The sequence below is a fragment of the Emydura macquarii genome, unplaced genomic scaffold (assembly GCF_026122565.2).
Source record: "Emydura macquarii macquarii isolate MOO-44397 ecotype Brisbane River unplaced genomic scaffold, CSIRO-AGI_Emac_v2 contig_1253, whole genome shotgun sequence".
Taxonomy (NCBI): domain Eukaryota; kingdom Metazoa; phylum Chordata; order Testudines; family Chelidae; genus Emydura; species Emydura macquarii.
The window spans coordinates 16322575-16348690 of record NW_027131390.1 but is presented as its reverse complement, the minus strand read 5'-3'; the positions used below and the strand labels follow the sequence as shown (position 1 = coordinate 16348690).

Here is a 26116-nt window from a genome sequence, read left to right as displayed (position 1 = left end):
CTCCAGACCCACAGAGGTATCCATGGGTCTCATGGAGGTGGGGGTCACCACGATCTTATTTTTCACTCTCAACCATCAAGTTAGTCTTTTTATGGCAGATACAATAGTATCTTTTATAGAATGTCTAGAGTTAGAGGCCTAGTAGTCAAAGGCAGTCTGGTCCAGCAGAGACTTATAGACTAGAGCATTGGGAATTTGTACAACTGGGGTCTTTTCCCACCTCTACCACTGATTAGTTGTGTGCTTTGGGCAAATCACTTAACCTTGATTTGTCATTATAGGAGTGGGCTTTCCCCATTATCAGAAATTCCTTCATTTTAATCTTTCAAACTATCAGTAACACACTCCAAATTGTGCATTTCTAGTGTATATTGTACTTCTTTGGACTATCTTCATGTGCCATTCAGCCTCGAGTCTCAGAACACCTCACAGAACATGCAGTCACTAACCAAAAATGCACTGTCTGTCACTTGTGATTAATTATCTATTTGTGTCATTAACAAAATTACAATCCAATTACAGCGGGACATAGCCATTATTCCAAAGCAAGCACATGCTCCCACAAGACTTATTTGAATGATTTTGCCTTGAAACTCATGAGCTGTAGTTTAGATTTTCGATTCCAAGGTCAGGCACTATCACTGGAAGATTGAAGTTTTTATTTCAGCCAGGTAAGTGATATTTTTAGTATTTCCATATTCTAGTATGTGTTCCTGCAGAAAGCCATACCATATAACCATAGAAATTATAGATGGAAAATACTTTGGATAAAGTAAACTGCAATACTTTCTGATAAATTACCCAAGTGATGTGGCAGCTTTCATTGGGGGAGATTTTACAATCCAATAATACTCAGTATTAAGAAATATTACTGATATCAGCTTAATTTTTCTTTGCTAAATTTCATCCTATTAGTTATAACATCTTGGATTACGCTAAACAAGTTCTCTTCCCCCCCTGCCCATCCTTTGGGTATCCTTCAGCTTCTGTAGACAATTACGTTTTCTATCTCTCTCCATATCCCAAATGTGAAGTGTGTTCTAGAATCTAGGATAAAGTCAGAAAAGTGCTTTAGAGAATTTACAAACCATTTTGAATTTTATTTGTGAAAAGTTGAGACGTATGTAGCGTCTTATATTAAGGAAAAGTGATAGTAATGCTTTGTTTTTTCTTGATTGACAGTAACTTGATCTACCCTCAATAGGACACCTAAGCTTGCATAAATGTGCTTTTACTATATTTGACTTGCAGTACTCTTTTCTTGCTCCATAAATTATGCATTCATCACATTAACGTTGCAATTTGGTATTGCTTATGCATTCCATTTAAACTCTTAATTTCAAGAGCAGCAGACTCCATGCTGAAACATTGCGTTTTCTTCAGTGTGTTTGGACAACTTGAAGCAGTACAGTATACTTTTTCTTGGTTAGCAGTCACAGATGTGAATGAGTTCTGAGGATTGAGGAAGTAAGGAGCAGTTGACTGGCAAATATTATTTAAATAATATTATTTAAAACCGGTGTTTTCTTTTTTTCAAAGAATGGATACAACAGAGATAGTGCAGGCTCTCTCACACAGCTATGCAAGTGTGCCTCCATGCTTACCTGGCAGGATCATCTTGTAACTATTTTCCATGCCCTCAAAGACTGTTAACCAGTGTATTGTTAGGTTTCATGCAATGTGGACGGCTGTCTTTGAGGAACTGGACTGAGAACCATTCATTCATTTTGCATAAATCCCAAAACATCATATGGTGATTTTTTTTTTTAAACCCTTGCCAAACAGGGATAGAATTAGACCCACTGGAATTAATAGAAATTTAAAGAAGGAGAGCTGCTGACTTTGGATGGAAAGAATTAATTTAAAGGGAAAGGTATCTCTTATAAACAGGGTGTTAGTAGAAGATGAAAAATGCAAACACAGAGTTAACCTCAATAAGGATGATACTAAAGAAGCCTAGCTTTGCTGGTTTTCAGACAGCGTATCTGGACAGCTTCCTCACCCACTTTGTATCTGAACATTTTCATTTGAGAGCTTTAGCCAGGAGAGGAGAGTTATTGAAAGATACAATGCTGTTACCACTGTATGTAACACTTTGTGAAGGTGAATATTTCTCCATTTTACAGATAAGGAAACTGAGGTATGCAAAACACCTACGTCTCACTATCAGTCAGTGGCACAGTTGGGAATTTAACCTAGGTCTCATGAATCCTGGTCCTTGCTCTAATCACTTAGATCACACTGCTTCTGTAACTCTCTCTATATGTAGACAGAATATTTTAGATGTGCGCAACCAGTGTAACTTAATGTTCTGTCTGCTCATGGGAATATTTTTATTTCTGGAGTTTGATTCATTGTCAACAGATTTGTCCAAACACATTAAATCTTATCCTTCCGACAATGTAGACAAAACTGGTGCTCTGAAGAGAGATTACAGTATAGGTTAAAAAAAATGAGGTGACAAACTGGATTTGGAGTGGAGACAGGGAAAAAGGAAGGGAGGTATCAGTAGCAAGATCATGCATTGGTGAGTAATATGCCAGTATTGAAGGTTTCACAATTTTGTTTTCAATTTACTTTAATCATCTATCTCAGTTCATTGTTCTTAAAACCCAAAGGGGAAACACACTAGAAACTTGAATAAAAATTGTGAAGCATTTATCCTATCAAAAGTCTCCATATTTTGCCTTTACCAGCAACAACAGTGCATGACAGAAGTATGTGTCATTGTTGAAATGCACATTTTCAGCTGGCTTTAGGAAGAGAGCAGGCCAAACAAGAAATGGAACTTTGCAATTAAAAAAATAATTTAAATACACATACATTGCACTATCATTGATAAATATGGTTTTAAATACTATGGAATAGTTTTACTACGGCAGTGTACTTGTACCGGTTTTGTATTCTTATTGAACAGTGTGATCATAACAGCTTATGATATACAATATTATACATTTTGATTTAGAACGTATGTAGGAGGTTCAAAATATTGCTGTTCTGCTTTCTGTAGAATTGAACTGTTCATTTAGCTCATGTGGTGCCATATGTGGATATGTTGACACATGCAGCCAGATTTCTAAAGTCTGATTTGTCTTTTTGTCCATGCAGTTTCCAGGTGCAAATTATTACAGGCGTGGTGGCACAAATGGATAGTGAGATACCTAATGACATGAACTACACCCATATCACTTGTATCTACACAAAGCACACTCACAAAGGGATTTTGATGTCTGTTCATCTGTCCCCCATTTTTACCCGAATGTCTGTATTACTTTGTTGCTGCTAAATATGGCAGTTTGGCTTGATGTTTTTCTTTTCAGTTATGGAAACAAAGTTAATCATCATGACCCAAACAAACACTACTTATTTATAACTAATATTGTATTAATGACCATGAGGAGGAAAGCACAGATCCCAGCTTGTAAAAGTGTTTTTAAAAAAGTGAGACAATCGATGACAAATTTTTAAAAAATGGTCACTTTAGAACTCTTATTTGTCTTTATCAATCCAGTTTTCATCAGACCACCATGAAAACATTAAATCGTACTTAGTTTACTTTCTGTATTTCATTTATTGCCACTTCAGTTGATTTTACATAACTGGTTTAAAACTCCTATTACACTGAAAACTTCTGACTCATCCTTAGCTATAGAGTTGTTACCATAATATTGTGTAGTTCTGTGATAATGATGTAACTAAGCAGTTACAAGAGTGTACAGCAAAGGTGAACATTAATGATAAACTATGCAAAATACAATTAATGCTTATTTTCCCAAAATTTTAAAACCTTCAATCAGCTGCCAAGTATGAAAATAACATCAGCAGGTTTTTTCCTGCCACAGGCTTCAAAATTGAGGTGGCCATACATTTTCATTTGTATTATAATACACTTGACTTTCATCTTACTGTGTTATAGCATGTACCTTTCTGTCTTTGATATGTTTGTATTGAGGATTCATATGTCATTTCTCTGGCATTACTCAAATTTGTTATAGTTTGTCCATATCATCTCCCAGAATGTTACTTATTTACTCTTTTGTATTTTAGTAGCTAATAGAGACCCAAGTTAGAATTGAGGCTTCTGCATTAATTGAATTGGTTTCTGCATTAAACTCATAGGATGACTTCAGGCATCATTAAAGTCAATGGGGCAGATCATCAACTAGTGTAAAATAGTTGAAATCAATAATGGAGCTATGACAGTCTGCACCAGCTGAGAATTTGCACATGGGACTTCGGCCACTAAGTTCACTGGGCTCAGGATTTCACATATAGTGAGAGAGTCCTTGCCCCAGTGAGTTTAGTCTTTAATTTAAGGCAAGATGTACCAAGCAAATATGATGGATGAAAGAAAAGGAGGAAAAGGGGAGGAAGAGTGAAGGTTACACAAATAAGTTCATGTGATTACATAAGGTTCTGTTGCACAACTTGATGGTTCCTGAAGATATCAAATTCAGCTAGTATTGAATGCATTTTACTGTACGTGTCAAAATTACTGCACAAATTAAGAAAGGTAGATCTGAGCATACATAGTACCTAGAAGAGTGTTTTCTAATAAGTCATCTGTACAGTTATGTCCTGAGAGAATTTTAATTTTTGGTTTAGATTTAATAATACCCAGCTCTAATCATCAGTAGAACTGAATAAGTTATTAATACAGTACAGGGACATTTTGCTACCAAGAAACTAGAAATCTAATATAGAGTTGCCATAATATTTAGCAGCATCTTTTTCCTGTGGAATGGGAGACATGTCCCAAAAATAATATGCAGTGTAATTCATTAAAGAACTTTAAAATTAAAAAAGTGAACAGTTCCAAGCATATTAATATAATACAATAATCAAAGCATATGAACACAAATAACAAGGAATCTTAATTAAACATAATCTTTCTGAATAAAGGAAAAAACACTATCTAATTGAAAAAAAATCAGAATTATGCCTTAATATTATGACTTAAACATTTATCTGACCCAAAAAAACATGGATGACTTAAGTTTCTCAGACTTACAGATGCCAGTGTATTCAACCAATGTATTTTTACACCATTGGCACAGTGTGTGGAGGGGGAAAGGGGATGTTAAAGTGGTACAAATACCGTAGGCATTGTTTTATTAGTAATAAATCACAAACCTGCATATGTCAGACAAACTGAACTATGATTTTAACATAGGCCAGGTTTAGGTTGGCAGTAGATATATGTGGCCTACCATCTTGATTTTTAAAATTAGAAATCAGTAATATCAAATTGAAATTTGAAGAACATAATTTTTCTTACTGTTTGATTTTAAGAGGTATAGAAAAGTCTCTGGATTGTATATATATTTGCTTAGCATATTTCTTTATTATCCAGTAATTATCACACTTACAACATTGCCTTTCTAGAGATGGATAGGCATAGCAGTAAGTAATGCCAAGTTATCTGAAAAACAAAAATGTTTCATTAACTTACTGCTGTTGAGAATTGTTCTGTGCAGTGACACTGAGAAATAAACCTTGAAGTAGTAATTTATAACCAACATCAGTCTAAGTACATTTTACTGCAGTGGTTCTCAGTCTTTTATAGATGAAGAATCATTTCATCTCCTCAGTCTGAGAACCACAAAGAAATGAAACCTCTTTAGAAAACAGTAAAACATATAACAAGCTGATAGTAAAGTAAGAGTTCTTTTCAAAATAATTGTACAGAGGTTACAATGTAAGCAGTATTTATGGCTATGTCCATTCTAAATTCACTAGTCTGAAAAAGTCTGGCTCTACCTATGTTGCTACATGTCTCTTCCTAAATTGCCTTTTTTTTCCACTGGCATTTGTCCTAGTTGTCATAATGTTGTGCAGTACCTCACTCAAACTCAGGAAGAACGCACATGGAGAGCTATAAAGGGCTAATGTAGCCTCATAGCCTCTCATGATCACTATTTTACTATGTCTAACATAGTTTTTGTTTTCTGGTAATGCTCCATGTCACTGGAGCAAGGGAGGGAGAGGAACTGGTGTCTAATTTTCAATTTGCAGCAGTCACACAGCTGGTTTGCAAATAACTTTATGAAGTCTTGGAGAATATCACCTTCTGAGATGAACTAATGAAGTCAGTCACGTACACAAATGTACTTCCACAATCCTGCCAATGATCATCATAGTTCAGATGTATATAGTGTGTTTCATCCAGAGTTCTTGATGCATTACATAGGTTGCTATTATCCCCATTTTCCTAGTGGGAAAGCTGAGACACAGAGTGCTTGGATCTTTCCTTCCTAATAAGTGTATTCCTCATTCATAAAAAAGATACTTAGCTCTTCTATTTGCTGTATCCTTCCCATATTTTCCTGTCTCTCTAATCTCTATATTGCCCACGGTTTGAAGCTGGGCATCCCAAAAATACTCTTTAAGTAGTAGAGCAAGCCCCTTGTCCTGTGTCAACTTATACAATGAACTACATTTAACTCCATCCAAAAATAAAATTGGATTTTCTCCTCTTCTTTGTGTGTAAAATTACCAGTGTTTGAAAAGGGGCCTCTGGTCATTCTCACCACCTCAGTAGTTCCAATAGCTTTTCATTGAATCTTTTAAATAATCACCCCTGAATAAAACACTGATTCTTTTTTAAAAGCCTGCTTCATGAGAAGGCATTCACTTTATACCACTAGTTGTTGTGGAATATTAGCTCTGGATCAAGTGTACATACTATAATTTCCCCCAGTTTCAATTTAAACTTTTTTGAGTCTACTGCACTGTTCAGTCCAACTCCATCTGAGCTAAATTTAGCTATATTGAACCACATTCTGCTATTGATGGGACGATGCATGTTTACACAATGGGTGAATTTGACCCAGAGACTTTAATGAACCCTGAGCATCTTTAGAAACACAGTTGTATATCAGACCCAAGAGTTGTAATCTCTACTCATTTTCCAAATAGGGTTCATAGAACTAGTGACTGTATTTACATTTGATGCGTGGAAAATAAAAACAGTTGAGGACAAGATAGCTCCTTAGACTAGTGTTCTGCACTGTTAGATGCTCCTTCTTTGCGGAAGCAACCAGTTGGGCAGATGAGTGCTTTTTCTTGTTAAACACAGGCACATTTATATACAAGTAGCTCCTATCCCAAAGCTTAGAAAATAATAAATGCAAATGTGTTGCACTCATTTTTGTCCTTTTTAACTGATTTACCCAGTTCTCCTTTTACCAAAGCTTGTACAATATACTGCTCGTAGCCTTGACATTTGTTTCCTGCATCTCTGGTTAACCACTCTCTGTTTTTGTAATATACATATTATTGGGATGAATGTAGATTATACCATTTTCCCTTTAATTTTGCATTGCTACATTGCACACTTGCTCACAGGACCTTCCCTTATCTGAGGATTAGCTGGGATGCTCAAAACCTTCTCTATTACTTATCAGACATCTATTTTGCAGAACAGTTTCAAGTCCAGTAGTTTCACAAATTTGAGTCTCTTTGATGGTGCCCTTATGCGTATTTTACCTTTTTATGTTGACATTTCTTAATTTGCATGAATATTTTGTTCATTCAGATTGTCTACATTGATATATTAAACACAATAATTCTTTATAGTGTTATCAGTCTGATTATTTTCAAGCTGTCAAAATTTATTTTTTCAGCATAATGTTCTTCCCCCACACAAAATTATGTAGTTTAATCTTTTCAAAACAGATTTGTCATTAATCAGTTAATTCCCCTCCATTCCCCCACCCCCCCCAAAAAAAAAAAATTAGTTCATCCGTAAGATTGTCCCGTAAAACCAACTCAGTAATGCATGACCACCCAGGAAATCTAGTCAATTAGACACATGGTCAGTTGGTGTGACCCTATAAATTGGCCATCCATGAAATCTCGAAAAAATCTGTCTAAAAGAAAAGGATTTTCTGGTGTATTGCATTATTAAGAATTAATTGTCAGACTAGTCATCATTCCACCAGATTTTATTTTTGCTGTTTCTTATCTTTATTTTTTTAGTTGATTCATTAGATGGTTCAATTTAGGGGGGGGAAAAAAAGGTACTTTAAAAATCTGTTTTGTTTTCAACAGTGCCCTTAAAGATAGCCGTTTCCCCCCAATGACGAGGGACGAGTTGCCACGGCTTTTCTGCTCAGTGTCTCTACTCACTAATTTTGAAGATGTATGTGATTACTTGGACTGGGAGGTAAGGATTCCCAATTTTTTTTTTTTTTTAAAGAAAATTACCTTGATACCAGTATCCTACATTTCCTCCCAACCTAATAAGAAAATAATTGAAATTTTGAACTATTTAGTGTAGCTATCTTATTGTCTTAGTTGTCTTTTATATGCATAAGATGATGCAACTCTGGTGTCTTCTCAGAGATCTGGTGTTACCTTGCAAATTCTTAGGATATGAAAACCATAAAGTGGACCTGAACCATTTTAATGCCCACTCAACAATCACAGTAAACCTGTGCTCTGTAAAGATATATGAACAAGACACCATTGATGTCTGTTTTTGTTTTTTTAAGATTCAGTTCTGCAGTGTTAAAATAGGCATAGTCTAAAATACATCCTCAGTTTTTTGGATCAGAACTTACTGTAATATAGTAGTTAACTATGACTGACTAGGTTTCCTCTATAAGTTTAAGATTTTATCACGGTTATTTTTAGTAAAAGTCACGGACAGGTTGCAGGCAATAAACAAAAATTCATAGACGTCCATGACCTATTTGTGACTTTTACTAAAAATAATGGAGATGGGGGGCTGACAGGATGACTGAAGCCTAATGAGAGGAAACGTGAGTCCCAGCCCTGCTACAGTGCGGGGGCGGGTCTAGCACCCACACCGTGTCTTGGGGCTCCAGATCACCGCAATGTCTGCGGCGCCTAGGGGCTGCAGGTGTCCCTGTTCCCCGCACCACCTTGGGGCTATGGACCCCCCCACAGTGGCTGGGAGCTGCAGGGCCCCCCATTAGCAGTCAGTTCCAGCCCCGCCGTCCCAGGGCTGAGACAGATAATGTCACAGATGTCTCGGAAAGTCACAGAATCTGTGACTTTTGTGACCTCCATGACATAATCTTATCCTTAGTTATAGTCCATCACTGCCAGAACAAGATAAGTCTCTAGAAAGAGGATGTACCAGACAATAAACTGATACTACATTTGACCTTAAGCTGCTGGAAGCACACAGTGCTCTCATTGCAAAAAAACAACAAAAAAAAACAGGTCTCTCACAGCTGCCTCATTTAGATATAGGAATGAGCATGGATCGCTGAAGCCAAATCACTTTATCTAATGAAAGTGTTGCAAGCCAGACACTTTGAACCTATCCCCACTAGTCCCTGGAAACCAATGAGAACCAATTATACCATGTATTTTTTTTCTATTTAATAGTCAGTAAAGAAAAACGTTCACTTTTCTTGTTATGATTAAACGGAAACTGCACACATTGTTGTGGCACAGCAGCATGAAAACTCATAAGTTAAGAAGCAATTGCTGTTATGTTGACATTTCTTTTTTATTACAATGTATATTTCTGAGTGTGACATTTTTACTGAAAATTCGTCACTTGTGATAACCATGGACATGTTCTAGCCCAGTACAAGAGACAAATAAATTCTACTATCTTGTGTTAATTATAGTTTAACACACATAAACGAGCTCTAATGCTTAGTGTTCATTTTTTTTAAATTGTAAGCAGTAATGGCTTTTTTACTGGCTGTATGTACAGGTTGAAAACTGTAGTCACCACAACTGGGTGCTCTTACTGGTAAAATCTTAAGTGCCTCACTTGCATGGGGATGACAGTCTCCAGTGTTAGCCTCAGAAGTGCCAGTTGTGCAGTAATTGAAAGCTTAACTATATTGCATTTCACAGTTAATTCGGAGTGACAACAGCTTCTTGTCTTCTGTACTGCTGAGCAAAATGGGTGCAAGTTTCTTTTGAGGAACTATCAGTGTTTTCACCATAAACACCATTTTTCATCTGTCAAAAATTTACTCTGAGCTGAAGCTTTGTCCTAAACCAGGAACAGTTTTTTCCCCCCAGAAAATCCAGTTGTGTATCTCGGAGCTGTAGAGGTACAATATATGTGTGGATCACAGTTTTTCAAGCATTAATAACTACAGCTGCTTTTTAAATGAAACTTCACAGGCCAACAAGTAACTCAATTTAATAAAGAATGTAAACTGTCTGGTTGGAATTTTGTCTAGCCTGCATGTTACAGTATTGTTAACATTTGATGCTAAAATTAGCAATGTTAAGGATTTTATAACTCAGTCATTTAAATTATTTTAACTCTTGCCTGTGGGCATGTCCAGAACTGTTTTTCACAACAGTTTAAATGCACCCTAATATTTTATTGGCTTCATGCTATAGTCTGGTACAGTACAATGTAATAATTGTTACCTTCCAAAGTTGAAATATGCATTTTAAGTTTCCAGATAAATATTTTACATAATGACTGAAACTGATTCAAAGGAGCCATTATGTTCTATCAAATAAGTATCTAGTTTGAAAATGATCAAAATACATATTTATTCTACAGAGGGGATGATTAAATTAAAAATCCAGCTCAGAACACCCACCAAACTTTGGGAAATTTTGGATCTGAGTGTTGTGATTTGGAGCCAATCTCTAGTTTTATACCTTAAATGTCTCTATTATATGGAACTTTAGGAATTTCACTTTCTGTATTTTATTGCAAAGTCCTATAGAATTTAGAAGAAAAAATAGGATTTGATACAAATTACTTTAGAAAGTAATAAAATATAAATTCCTTTCTATAGAATTTGTAATTCTCCCTATAGAATTTAATAGAGAATAATATCCCTGCTATAGAATTCTATACATTGGTTTAAAAATTCTGTAGAAAAATATTCTCTATGAAATGTCTTAGGATACTTCAATAAGAGGAACCATAAACATTTCTGAAAGGGTGGGAAAGGTGAGAGTATTGTCAGCTACTGTAATACTATACTCTTAAAGCTTCTAAAATGGATCTAAGGGGGTCAAAAAGAGGTGGCCACAATATGAGTCAGTTCCCTGAGACATTGCAAAATCCTGTAGTTTTTTCTGCCATGCTTTTCAAGTATGGTGCTATGGATAATATAATGATGCACAGGCATTCCCTATAAAGTAAGAAGCTTATACTGAAATGTTAGTCCTTAAAAGAATGATGTGTCACTGTACATGCCCCTTAGAGTGAGACAGCTTATGTCATCCATGTTTCTTTTAAGGGAACTGCAGTTATGCAATGTCAGTGGCAAAAAGACATTTCAAGATGGCTAGAATATGACCTAAAGAGAGATTCTGGGTCTTCCATCTGGTATAACTGCTCATTTCCAGCTCATCCTGAAAAACCATCAGCCTGGTTAGGAGACCTTACTTCTGTAGGTATGCTATTGATGATCTTGTGGGAGCTAATTCAGCAATTTGCTGACGGAAGTCAAAATATTTCAAAATTGCAGATCCAGACAGCTTGCAGTGCTGTGGTGGTTTAGAGACAAGATCATTTGAAGACATGGCTCAGGACAGGAGTGCCTCCTATACCCTGAAGCAGACTGATAGATCTTCCTTCCACTGGTTAATGAATTGTTTTCCCAAACTGAAGAGATCAGTTTTTCAGTTGCAGCAAGCAGTGGGAGATCCTCTTTGCAGCAGAGACTTCAGGCGAGTAAACAGGAGATATGAGTGAATTGACTGCCATTAGCTCCCATATGATTTTTCAAATTGCCGCCATTATCACCTTTTTATAAAGGTTTGCACCTTTTTCTAGTTACTGTCAAAGGATCACTTCAGTACAGTGGTTTATGAGGACACTTCATAAAATAATACAGGGTTTGCATTCATGCATGATTGTATGTAATTGCACTATGCATCAGTAGTTCAGACACGTGGTGGTTTGAAATGGGTGCTGGGCAGATAAGCATTGTCTCCTCATTTCTCTAACTACAGTCTTCCTTCCACGAGACATCTCTCCACTACCCCTGTCTGATGGCTACTTGTATGGAGTGTCACAGCCTTTCCAGCAAAGGAAGGCTCTGAGACAGGCAGTGCCATGAATTCTGGGATACATTTTTAATGGTAATGCTCTTTAGTAGAGAATGTAGACACCAGGGGGCTAATGGGAAAGCAGCTCATGGAGGGAAAATACTGTTTAATGCTACTGACATGGAGGCAGTAAGATCTGTACCATTTCACACCCATCGGTGTATCTGATGGGATTTGTTCTCCCATTCCATTTCCTCTTGCAGCCATCCATCCCCAAAGCAAAGTCAGTTTTATTGCTTCTGTCAACGATCTTCCAATTACCTTCCTGATCCATCTACCCTCCCACTAAAGTCATCCCCTTCCTGCATAGACACTGCAATCCCTCCTCTCCAAAATTTTTTTTTTTTTGCTCGTAACATTTTTGCTCTTGAATTCTTAGTGTGTGTGGGGCGGGGAGTACAATTTACCCTCAATTCATGCCAGAGTGGAAATCCATTATCCTGTTTAGCGGGGCATTTCCTTACAATACAATGCTTCAAAGAGGAAATGAAACCCTAAAAGTGTTCTGCTAGATTACTAAGCAGTACAAGGGATTTCAAAATCCTTTTTTAAAAAGGCAAGTGTTCGGTTTGGTTAGATCCTAAGAAAAAGGAGGTTCTTATCCATTTTGCATCACAGGCCACTGAATCTCTTACCCCATGAGAGAGGTACAGGATGCTGTATCAGGAGCCCCTGGAAGGAAAAAAATTTACTCCTACAAATGAATAGGACAAGTATGAAATATGCTCGTATGTTTCATGAGGGAAGCTTTGATACTACAGACTCTGGCTATTTGGGAGTAGATACCGTGTTAATATGTGAAAGACAGACTAATTTATACGTTTTCTGCATTTCTCTTTTATGAGAATACAGAAGGAATTTCTCAGTCACTCACACCCTGTCACAGATTGGTTTCCCCAGTACTTTTCTTTTCAATCATTTTTTTTCTCCTGTTAAGATCATCTTTGTTTTCTCACCACAAAGTGATTCAGATTCCTTGAGAAAGCTTTGGGATACTGAAACAAGCCTTCCTGACATCAAGAAAAGTCAGAATTTGAACAGCACAGAAAATTAGCCAAGTTTCTCCAGTAGCTCCACATTAAGCATACTGTCATACAAATTCAGGCTATCTCATGGCAAGTATTTTGTCAACTTCTAGTTCCTAAAATAATTTGAAATGGACCGTTAGCCTGAATTTGTTGTCCTCTGATGAAATGTCGGCAATCTGTAGAAAACTCTTGAGACTGTGGCAGTGGGGTTTGATAATGAGATGGAAGTCAATACTAAGACTGAGAGAAGACTTTTTATCAATCTGAATGGAATTAGATAGTTAGAGTTTCCGGTGAACAGGTGTGTCAAAATTGATGTACCAGGAGAGAATTTAAAAAAAAAACCAAAAAACAACAACCACTACTTCAGCTTGTTCCAGTCAATTTAAACTAAACTAAAAAAAGCCACTTATACCAGGATAAGAGTGTCTTCATAAAGGTTTGCATTGGTTTAACTATAGTGGTTTCCATTCAAATTTCAGGTTATACCAGACTTGTTTGTGTAGTTGTGGGCAGGGATAGTAGTCTGTCAGGAGAGTATGTTGGACACCATAAACGGAGCAAGAAGTTTCCATGAACTCTGACAGTCCATTGAATTGGTTATGATGAACACAATCTACTCATCAGTGGGAATTTGGTTTACACTCTCTGTTGGAGTTCAGTTACCTGTTGGTTGGATATTGAATCATATTTAGCACATCATCAGTATTACTACTTAATTCCTCATGAATATTGTAAACTATATGTTCTCATGGTCACCTCAGTTGCACAAGATATTAGCACAGACATCTGTAACTTATTTTATATCTTCCACAAAATTTGACTTTGAAGACATGCTAAAAATAAAAAAAAAATACAAAATACCTTGAGTAATTGCATTTATTACTTATTATAAAACTGCCAAATGCCTAATTGTGCAGCATGATAATGCTAGCACAAGAATACGGGTCTATAAATTCATTTTTTACTAATTATTATAATTGTATCTGTTTGTTATCAGTACAGCATCTCACACTTTCTCAAACAAAACTTAGTGAGTTGATAAGCCTGAAATTAAACCCATCCTAAAATCCTTCATTCTTCCCCAGTCCCTAGCCACAAATCTACATGTAGGCAGTGATAGTTAAATGGTTGCCTGACACCTTGACTGAGACGGGTACAATTTGGCAGCTGCCATCATGACTGAGCAGTCCTTTTTGGAATCCCCTCTGCTCACCCTATATGGGGAGGGCTAAAAAAGGTGCCCCAGCTAGGCTGTCTCACCCACTCCTGACTGGATTACCACATCCAGCGGGAGATCACTCTGCCTGTGATCAAAATTATAAAAGAAGACAGTGACTTTTTGCTACATGAAATATTCACACCCTGATGAATAACAAAGATAATGTACGACCAGAAAGTGAAACTGCTATCGTGACCAGGGAACTTGCGAGATATAACATCAATGTCTCTGCCCTGAGTGAGATAAGGTGCCCAAATGAAGATCAATTCAGAGAAGAAGGTGGAGGTTACACCTTTTTCTTGAAAGGGATAGGCACTTTCACGATTTTGGCTTTGCAATTCGGAAATAGTTTTAGGCAGCTCATAGAATTACTTGTAAGAATCAATGAATACCTTATGATTCTTTGTTTCAAGCTTAGCAACAACCAGTTTGCTATTGTCATCAGCACATATGTCCCCATATTTGATGCTGACGAGAATACCAAGGAACAATTCTGCTCAGCTTTTGACCGAGTCCTGACTAATACTCCCAAAGACAAAATTATTCTCTCCTTAATTTCAACACTAGAGTTGGGTGTGAGTCAGATCTTTGGAATGGTGCTATTGGAAAAGAAGGAGTAAGGAAGGCCAACGCCAATTGCATCCTTCTTCTGAGTAAATGCATAGAACATGGCCTGGTTATCATGAATGCCATCTTTGGACAAAAAGAGAAGTATAAGAGCTCCTGGAGACATCCTCACTTCAGGCATTGGCACCTTCTTAACTATGTTATTGCCAGAGCTCACGATTGGATGTCTGCATTATGAGGGCTATCACCTTGTTAGATCCATCATGAACTTTTCAGATCACCTCAAGGCACCATAAACAGAAAAGTCAGTACAAAAGAAATTCAATGTCAAGTCTCTTCAAGATATAGTGACTAGGGAGAAACTACAGCAGTCTCTCCAAGAGAGGTTTGCTACCATGCCTACAGCTGACAATAATGAAAATATTTGGAGGGATTAAAGGCTGACATTCTCTCGGCTTGCACTGAGTCCATTGGCTATGTCACCTGCCATCATCAAGAATGGTTTGATGAGAATGATGCTGAGATTCAGGGCCTGCTTGACCAGAAAAGAAAAGCTCATTGAATATGGCAAAATGATATATATCACCAACAGAAGAAAGCGTCATATAAGCAACTCAAGGCTGAAGCCCAAAAGAAAATTCATGACATCAAAAAATAGGTGATGGCATGAAAAAGCCAAGGAGATAGAGCTCTACACTGATAAACATGACATGAGGCGCTCTTTTCAGGCAACAAGAGCCATTTGTTGTCCAGGCTTCCATGGTCTCACACCACTCTGAGCCCAAGATGGGTCGACGCACTTTAAGGACAGTGAATCTATCAAAGCCAGATGGAAGGAGTATTTTGAGCTACTCCTGAACCAGGAGTCAGCTGTCTTGGATGCCACTATTGAATCCATACCTCAATGACATGGAAGAGAATCACTTGCTGATTCTCCCCGCCCTCGAAGAAGTAACACAAGCCATCATGCAAACTAAGAACAAGGCAGCAGGACCAGATGGCAAACCAGCCAAAGTCTACAAGTTTGGAAGTGACAAACTGGTAAAGAGGCTAAATAAACTTTCTTCAAGTCTGTTATAATGAGAGGATTCTTGAAGATCTGAGAAATTCCAATACTGTTATAATCTTTAAGAAAGAAGACAAATCAGTGTGTGGAAATTATCGAGACATTGCCTTACTGTCTACAGCAGGGAATATTCTTGCTCTGTTTTCTTAAATCATTTGCTTCCCCTTGCTGAGGAAATATTACCGGAATCTCAGTGCAATTTCAGACCATCTAGTGGGACAATTGACATGATCTTCATTGCCCACCAAATCCAGGAAAAGTCTTGGGAGCAAAATCAGGACCTGTACATGGTCTTCATCGATTTACCAAAGGCCTTTGACTCTGTCAATCATGAAGCCCTGTGGAAGGTGCTTTCCAGATTCAGTTATCCTCCAAAATTTAATAAGGTCCTAAGGCTTATTCATGATCAAATGACTGCTACTGTTCTCTGTAATGGCTTGGAGATGGACCTTTTGTCATCAAAATTGGGGTCAAGCAAGGTTGTGTTATTGCCCCAACCCTGTTCTCCGTCTATTTAGCAGTCATTCTGGTCCTCGTTAAAGACCGTCTCCCCATTGGAGTTGACATTCAATATAGAATGGATGGGTGGCTTTTTAATCTTCAGCATCTCTGCTCAAAGTCTAAAATCCTCAAAGGATTCATTATTGTAATCTTCAGTATGCTGATGATTGTGCTATCCTTGCGCATACTGAGAATGACCTTCAGTCCACACTGGATTTTTTTGCACAAGCCTACCAAAGCCTAGGACTTTCACTTAATATCGAGAAGACTAAAGTGCTCAATCAGCCTGCCTCAAGTCTTGTACATGATCCACAACAAATTACTGTCAAGGGACAGACTTTGGAAACAGTCGAGCATTTCTGTTACCTCGGTATCCAGCTCTCTCAAAATTCAGAAATTGACAGTGAGATTCAGCAAACAATCCAGTGTGCAAGTGCTTCCTTTGGGAAATTGCTCCGATGCGTTTTCATGGATTGTGACCTGCAGAAGGACGTACACTCCTTTATGGATGCAAAACCTGGGTGACCCATGACAAAGCCTTTAGAGAGGTATCACCAGCAATGGCTCCAGAAGATCCTTTGCATCAAGTGGGAAGATCACCACGCTAATACCAGTATCCTCACTGTAGCCAATGTCACCAACTTTGAAGCAGTGATCCTTATGTACTAACTAAACTGGGCTGGACATTGTATGCGGATGCCAGATTGTCACCTCCTAAAACAAGTTCTCTACTCTCAGCTTATCTCTGGTCAGAGATCTCATTGTGGTCAGAGGAAACACTAAAAAGATATACTGAAAGCATATCTTAAGAAAACGGATGTGGACATGATCAGCTGGGAGGAGCAAGCCACCAACTGCCCCCAGTGGTGCCATATCCTCCATCAGACAATGGCTCACTTCGAGGAGAAGCATCTTGCCTCGAAGACGAAAAGAGAAAAGGAAGGAAAAAGAAACAACTTTCAACCAGCAGGCAGCTGACCCACTAGGAAATATGTGTACCTATCGTGTGCAGATCTGTGGTTCCAGGATTGGACTCTTGAGTCATCTCAGGACTCAATGTAAATCCGTGGTAGAGATCATCCTCGAACTGAGGGATTGCCAACGACGAGGATGAGATGAGCTGATAAGCCTGGAATTAAACCCATCCTAAACTTTTTTTTGTTCCTTGTCAACTTTACTACCATAAAAAAGGCAAGAGTGATGACAGTGCATATGTATTATCCCAGCACAACCAATGCCCTGGGTGACTGCTCTGTGAGTTGCCTGGTAGAAGCAGCATGGAAAGAGGTAGATTAATAATAATAAAAATTACCACACACAGACGTTAAATAAAATATTTTTGTACAAATTGGAAATAGGAAATGTTTTTTAAAAAGTTAAGGTTTAAAACTGAATCAGTGATCAAATTGTATGCTAATAAGGCTATGTCACTACGAGCCTGTCAATGTTACATTTGTCTGTCCTTCCCCTTTCTACCTTAAGTTGCTTACTAAACTTACTTGTTGAGCCTTTTCATAAATTGGATTGTAAGATGTTCATGGCAATGACCGTCTTGTACTGTTTGTATAGTGTCTACAACAGTGGGTCCCCAATCTAGATCTACATGCTGTACTATAAAGAGATTTCATAGGAGTTGCAGTTGTGTTCGAGGGCTGATAGATATTTTTTTCAGTTTTTGGCATGTAGGAATATTTAAAACTGTTAGTGTATGTATGTAAACATAAATGTTTTGGTCAGAAAACATTTTGGGTTTTATCTTGGCAGTGTCCCTTTAAATCAGTTTAATCTGTAATTACTTTTCTGTTCTAATCAATTTGTCTTGCAAAACTGATCTGAAAAAACATGCAAATTGCTACACTAAAAAAGGGGACACCCAAGCTTCACATGTATGGGCTATGATGATGTGCATAGCTTTGTATTAGTTTGAAATTTCCCATCATTTGGATGTGGTTTTACAGTTTGCATGATGTTACTAATTGGTTTCTTTGATCCTAAGAATAAATTAGGCAACATCTGCTTAAACTTTTCATTCCCAAATTTCCTTTTGTCATAACAGAATCCTCTGATTCAAAGAGTACAGACTTGGCTTCTTAAACAAAGTTATATCTGATTACTTAAAAAATTAGGTTCAGAACTGTAAGACATTGAGAGACTTATTGATATGAAGGGGATTAGAGTTGAAACTTTTCTGAATGAAGATCTCAATCAGTCACTTGGAGAAAAAAAACTCATATTTAAAACATGGTAGGTTGATAAAGAGGATTCTCAAGTCATGATCATCAGAGAAAATCTCCCTCCCCACACTCATAGCCACGTGAAGATGCTAGGGCAGAAATAATTTGAATAATATTTACCTTGAAATATCTGTGTGTTAATTGGACAATTGGCCCTGGAGAACCTATGTGCTCCATTGTATTAATCATTGGTTTTTAATTTGGCTGCCATGCAGTTGTTCTAAAGTAAGTCTTCATTCTAAAGCTCTTGTATACTTTTTGTTGAAATCAAATTAGTTTGTGCCAAGAAACAGGTATCTAAACCAAACAACACTGTAGACTTTTAAACACACAATACTCATGTTTCCACATGCACCTGAGGACTGCAAAATTTAAGTAAAAATAAATCGTATTTACAGGAACACAAGAATAAAAATCTGAGGCTACTAATATTTTATGTTTACATTTGTTACTTAAAAGTAACTGAAAACTGTTTATCAAATTTTGATAAGAAATTTCTCTCCCAGCTGGAAGCCTCTTATAATAAACTAATCAAGAGCAAGTGTTTACAGAAGAATTATTGTACCCTTGAAAACAGAGAAGTGCTGTGTGTACACGTTACTTTTGCAAACGGTGCTTCAGGAGCACCCAGCCTAGTTCTTTTTGGAATTTGGAACATCTCATGAAAGTTGCACATAGCTCCTCTGTCAGCAATTTTGGTTTCTTCATTGTAGGCAGCGGACCTTACACCAGAAAACAGTCTTGCTATATATGGAAATATGAAGTGAAAGTTGATTAGCTTCCCAAAGCTTTGAAATGCCTCTTTTATTCCTGTCCTCCTCCTCTTCATACATTAGTGAAAAGTTCATGGATTGGAAGGCTCAAGGGATTGGAAATAGGTCAAGCCTTTCATCATTAGGACAAGATCCTGGATGTTAATGGCCACAAGTCATTAGATCTGCTAGCTGTTTGGTTGCCTGTGGAATGGAGCTGGTGATCTTGGTTCACTTTCTGGTGGACAGGTGTTCACATCACATAAGTGACACCCTTGTTGGCAGGATCAGAAGAGAAGTTAAGCACTGAATGGCATGGAGACCAAACTACTCTCACCTCAAGTGGTGGTCCCTTCAGGTCAGAGATGAAGCACTTTGGTGGGACATTGTAGGGCAGGTGTGCACTGCCACTGCCCTGGCAAGACTCAGTTGGACACCATTCAAGAGGGCTAAATTCACTTCGTAAACACCTTTGAAATGTTTTCTTTTTTTAAACAACAACAAATTCTAAGATTGGGTAAACCTTTCCTTAAAAGGCTCGCATATTGGGCTTTTTCATGTTAGAAATGTCTTGTATTATTTTTAAATGTACTAATATAACTGCCAATTTCTTTCAGGTGGGTGTACATGGCATTAGAATAGAATTCATCAATGAAAAAGGATCAAAACGCACCGCCACCTACTTACCGGAGGTTGCAAAGGAGCAAGGTCATTGTTGCACTTTATTTCATATGATCTGGTGAAGAATTTAAACATACATATAAACTTAAAATGCAATATTTGACCTTGCACTGATGTCAGATGATGGAGCAATACTTAACTGTAAGGAATGACTCTTATATAAATGCCACTTACATGCCTGTATAAAATCAATTCCTTCATTGGGAAGATTTCAGTAAATTGTAGCAGTTTGTTAAGCAAGTCATAAGCGATAAAGTAGCAGCAGTATGCAAAATAAACAATGTAGGGGGTGGTACAGTGCTTATTAAAAGCTGCCATTTTCTATACAGTCAGAGTGCTACAATCAGTGATATGCAAAACCCTTTTAACTTAGTGATGGTATGATTGCTCATGGATCTTAACGGTGGAGTTATTTCTCAACCTGCAATACTGAAGTTTTGCTCTCATTAGGCTCTCGCTGCTGGCACTTAATCCTCTTTAAGGGCTTTGGCTTCCCATTGTTTTTGGGGGGGTAGAAGGGAGTTGGTTTTATACTTAATGTTCAAAATACTTTTGTAAATGAAAAAGTGTCCCTTTTAAAGAGGCACAGATTTATAAGGTCATAATTTGGAAGAACAATATATACTAGTTCTGTTTAATACCAGTATGTGGTGCTGATCCGCTAACTACTACTTACTAATGTTTTCTCTTCCAGCCATAATTCAGGGTTTTTTCATGTTTGCATTTGTTTCGTGTTTTCCTTTTTACGTTTGGATTTGGTAGATTAAAAGATAAAGAGAAACCTGCACTAAGGATCACCTTGAAATATGCAACTTCCTGTCCACAAGTGATCACTTAAAATTATCCCTAAGATTTCCAGTACAGTTTTGTTTGATCTGTAGTTATAGATCCACATCTTTTAGGAACTTATTTTTTGCTGAGCCCTTTTATGATCACTTAAGACAATTTTCACTGTACTTATAAAATGAAACTGTTGTTTGAACTTCTTTAGGTAAAAATTTCTAGAGAGAGAGCGCACACTTTGTCTGTTTAATAAACTATGTTCATGTATAAAAACTTGGTTTCTTTAAAGTACCCACAGTTATATGTTTAATTTTGTTAGACACCTATCTGAATAATCTAAGCATTGTATACTTCTGAAATAACACATCTAACACTTAGTTTTATCACCAAAAAGTGCACAATTCATTTTCTACATGTTATTGAGATACCATGTATTCAAATTTGATCTTTATATATTTCTTTAAAATAGTGTAAAAGACTTGTTGGAGGAGAATCCTAATGAACTTAAACTATTTGTGAGTTAATAGTCCAAAATTTTATAAACCCAACTGCCAGCAACCTGTTTAGTGTTGTAATGCTGAAATTGGAAAGATCATTGTTAAAACTAACAATACCGCTTACTGAAAGGTCTGTGAGACCTCATACCATTAGTGATGAGGTGTGGGATTTTTTTTATCCTCTGCTTGCACCCCTGAAAGCATGCTTTGAGCCAGTAAAGCTTGCTTACATGCAATATTTCCAAAAGAAACTTGATTTTCCAGTGGTTATCTACATTTTATTTCAGTATGATTTAAAGGGTGCCTGTGATACATGACCTGGCCACAGTAGGATGAAGTCCTCATTTTCTTTTACAGCCTTTAGACTTTGGAAAGATATAGCTTTTGTTTCCCCATATTGAAAAAGCTATATCGGGTCTACTTTTAAATTACATGCAAAATGTTTGCTGTGCATAATACAATTACTCTGATGTAGGAAGAAATCTTGTATAGGGAACTTCCTGCAAGAGGCTGTTCTTAGGAACACTGGAATTTACATGTTACCAATCTATGGGAATCTTTATAATGGACTTCAGCAGAGTAGATGTACAAAATATAACATGAAGTAATACTTTTAATGCAAAGTCTGTTTTATCACATGCTCTTTGCTGATCTTTATTCTGATAAAACTTAACAGGATGGGACCACATTCAGACCATAGATTCCTTATTGAGGAAAGGAGGCTACAAAGCTCCAATTACTAATGAGTTCAGGAAAACCATAAAACTGACCAGGTATGTATTAGGGGTTACATTAGAGATAAGTTTTGTTATTTTCATATTGCCATGATTTATTTATTTCCTATAGACATCTGCTAAAATATTGATAGTAAAGTCTTCCTTCACAGTAACAGATTTAGCAATATATTTCTCTCTGCAACAGTGTCCTTTCTTCTTTTGGTGTGTGTCGGTAACTTCTATTAAGTATAACAGGAGTTAACAACACTCAGCAAGGGAAGAATGAACTGCTGTATAGTGTAAGGCTTTCCAAGAGTCCTTTGTATACTTTACTTCATGCTGCTGCTTAAAGATTGCAAGTTTGAAAACCAGAGGGGTGTGGTAGCTCTTACTTTCCAAAGTTAGTGCTCTGGTTGTAATAAATAACCCCTCCAGGGTTCGAGAGTGATTAGGAACTCTCATCACTCAAAGTTCTGAAGTTTAGCTTGTGCAGGTGCTTCATATGCCCCTGCTATGAAACCACAGTACCCTCCCATTACCATCAACCTATCTGAAAGAAAGGTAACACGTTACTTTATCCCTAGAGCTGGGTTGGAGTACAAACTGAATAATCAAGCTGACAGTCTCTCTATTGTTGGGCTGGGGAAGGGCATTCTCAGTGGAGAATCCTTGAATCTAGGATTTACTTCCTCCACACAAACCAGGTAGTGTTAGTCGACTTCTAGTGCTTTGAGGTTACCTTCTCACTTTTAGTGGGCACACTGTTAATTGAATTATGTAGAATTATGGTTTTACAGGGGCTTTTCTGCATGCACCTGGGGAGGTGCATTGTTATAAACTTGAAAAATAAATAAATTACAAAATTAAGAGGCTGCAGAACTCTGTTTGCTTAGGTGATTAGCCACTAAACTTAGAGTCAGAGATAAAAGAATTACAAGTAAGTCATTTTCACTTCCCCAAAGGTACCATTTGTAATAGTTAACCACTCCTGGAGACTGGAAAGCTGATAGAATGTCTCTAGATAAGTCTTTTCCCTGGTGACACTTACTTCATTTTAGACACTGAATTTCCTTCAAGCCTCAGTGACTGGTCCCACCTTATACAAAATTATTTAAGGATAAAGTGGTGCAACACCTTGCCCTAAATTCTTCCAAAGGTGGTAGTGAAGTTCCAACTTAGTCAACCATCATGCTGTCAATGCTCTTCTCAAGTCACTGTGTCTATTCAAATAAGACCTTACTATGCAAGCTCATCATCTATGGGCCATGAGATTACTAAAGTCCATGTAGCACATTTTGCTTCATTTGGCACCAATACCCCAGGACATGTTTCCAAAAGAACCATGGGGAAGAATCTCTCATTACTACTCTTTTACAGAACTAAAACTTCAAGATCCTATTAAGGCATGACAAGAGTAATGTCTGCTTCCTTAGCAAGCCACTGATCACTTTCTGTCTGTGAAATTTTCAGAGGAGCTATGTGGTAACCACTCCTCTTCATATAGGTTATTACAAGGGACAGAATTTAGGATCTTTGGCACCAAAGCATAGACCACCTATAGCGCTGAGTTAAGTATATGGTTGTATGGTTGCTGAGAAACAGCCACTACGAAAAGTCATGATCATCCACACTAGGCCAATATATTACACAAAGCATTATTGCTTGGACTCAGTCTTTGAACAAAAGTCACATTTGGTCTGTTTGTGTTACATAATCTGTTTCGTGCTAAGACTGCACGAAATTTCCTGCCTCCTACCGAATGCTTAATTTATTTTTGGAATGTCCCCATAGCTTACAAAAATTCTTATGAAGTATCTTACACACTTTAGGAGAAAAGACGATTAAAAACCACCCAAACTTGTCTTTTCTTTTAGTTTGCATGTCTCATTCTTTCTTGGATTCTATCTGCTGCATGCAGACAGGAGCAGAACCAGACTTGTCACTTAGATTTGTAACAACCCAGACCTCGGTAGAAAGCTCCTGGTGGCATTACTCCAACACCCATACCAGTACAACAACTGCTAAACATAGAATTATTTCCCTCGTCTTTTTGTAAACAACCACTCTATTATTCATTTATTTCAATATAGCAACATAAAAAAGAGAGATGTAGGAATACTTGTCCTATGTTATTACCCCAACTACTGAAACAAGGAGAAAAATTAACAAGCAGGACAAAAGTCTGTCCTTTTATTTTCATGTGTGACAATGCAAAGTAGAAGTAAGGTCCCAGTACCACAGATCTGGTCAAGGGCCCCTTTGCTGGCCACCACTAGACTGCTATGAACGGAATCCAGACTTCTGGATCCATCTGTGTTTTAAGCCTTTGGAGCCTGAATAAAGTCCAGCCACTGCTCCAGTCCTGGTTTCCCTAGGCATACTGTTGGGATGCTGACCTTTTATCTCGCACTCTCTTCTGAAAGCAGGAACCCTCATGGGACCAGGACCAGGTTGTTCTAATAATCCCAGCGTGGCCCCGCAAACGCTGGTTCTCCACTCTGCTAGGCCTCTCAGTGGCAACACCAATCCTTCTTCCATTACACCTGGACCGGATCTCTCAGGACCACAGTTGGCTGCTCCAACCAAACCTGATCTCCCTTCACTTAACAGCCTGGAAGCTCCAGGGCTAAATCCCAGACAGCAGGCTTGCTGAGAACAGGTTCATCAGGTCCTGTTAGGCAGTAAAAAGCCCTCCACCAGAGCTACTTACCTTTCAAGCAGTTCTCTCTCTGGTCGTTCCAACACAGAGTCTCGCCCATGTGGTCATCCTTACAAGAAATACTTGACTATCTATTGCATCTGAAGTAGCAAGGCTTAGCTATCTACTCTTTCAAGGTTCACTTTGCAGCAATATCAGTTTTCCACCTTTGAGTGGATAACCAGTCTGTTTTTTCAAATGTCTGTCCTATTCCTCAGGGGCCTAGAAAGGTTATACCCTCAAGTTAGGGAGCCATTTTCTCCCTAGGACCCTTTGTCTTATCAAAGCTTATGAGACCACAGTTTGAACCACTGGCAATGTGCTCCTTATTATACCTCTCCTGGAAAGTGGTTTTCTTAGTGGCCATCACTTTGGCCAGAAGGATCTCGGAACTCCATGCCCTCACATCAGAGGCCTCCATGCAGTCTTCTTTAAAGATAAGGTGTATTTATGTCCTCACCCCAGTTTCCTCCTGAAGGTGATTTTGCAATTTCATAGCAATCAGGCAATCTACCTATCTGTCTTCTACCCAAGGCCGCATGCAACTAGGAATGAACAAAACCTTCACTCATTGGACATTAGACAAGCCCTAGCTTTCTACATAGAAAGAACTAAACTATTCCAAAAGTCCACCCAACTGTTTATAGCGGTAGCTTACAGGATGAAGAGTGTCCCAATCTCTTCTGGGACAATTTCGTCCTGGATCACTTTGTGTATTCGTATTTGTTACAATCAGGCAGGTGTCTCTACCGCCAGCTAACCTGACTGCTCATTCCACAAAGTTGCAAGCATTTCTAGCACAAATCCCTGTTCAGGACATTTGTAAAACAGCAATCTGGTCACATGCTCCTCCCATTACACCATCACTGAACAGGCCAGAGATGATGCCAAATTTGGGTGAACGTTCTGCAGTCAGTGTGTCCACAAACTCCAATCCCTCCACCTATTCAACTTCTTGGGAGTTACCTGGAGTGGAATGCACATGTGCAGTCCCTCGAAGAATTAAAAACAGTCACTAACCTTTCCTAACTGTTGTTCTTCAAGATGTGTTACACGTGTTCATTCTACAACCCACCCTCCTGCCCTTCTATATTGGAGTTTTTGGAAAGAGAGAACTGAGGGGGCGCAGGGTCGGCTGGGTGCTTTATACCAGCGTGATAGGCGCACAGCATCAGAGGGTATTCAAGCTGCACTGACGGTTACCACTGATGGAAAAATTTCCAGTGACTGCTCGGGATGCACACAGATCTAGAGTGGAATGGACACGTGCAACACATTTCGAAGAACAACAGTTACGGAAGGTTACTAACCATTTTTTATGCAAAGTGTCTCTGCTAAATGCTTCAAGTATAA

The 26116-nt window shown here is 37.9% G+C and overlaps 1 protein-coding gene across 1 annotated transcript in view; it reads left to right on the top strand.

The window, feature by feature from the left end:
* Positions 1 to 26116, top strand: part of AMMECR1 (AMMECR nuclear protein 1) — a 98684-nt gene that overhangs the window by 65348 nt on the left and 7220 nt on the right. The window contains exons 4-6 of the mRNA XM_067548233.1: positions 8053 to 8167; positions 20006 to 20096; positions 22026 to 22122. Coding sequence (XP_067404334.1) covers positions 8053 to 8167; positions 20006 to 20096; positions 22026 to 22122 — 303 coding nt within the window. The remainder of the gene's footprint in view (positions 1 to 8052; positions 8168 to 20005; positions 20097 to 22025; positions 22123 to 26116) is intronic.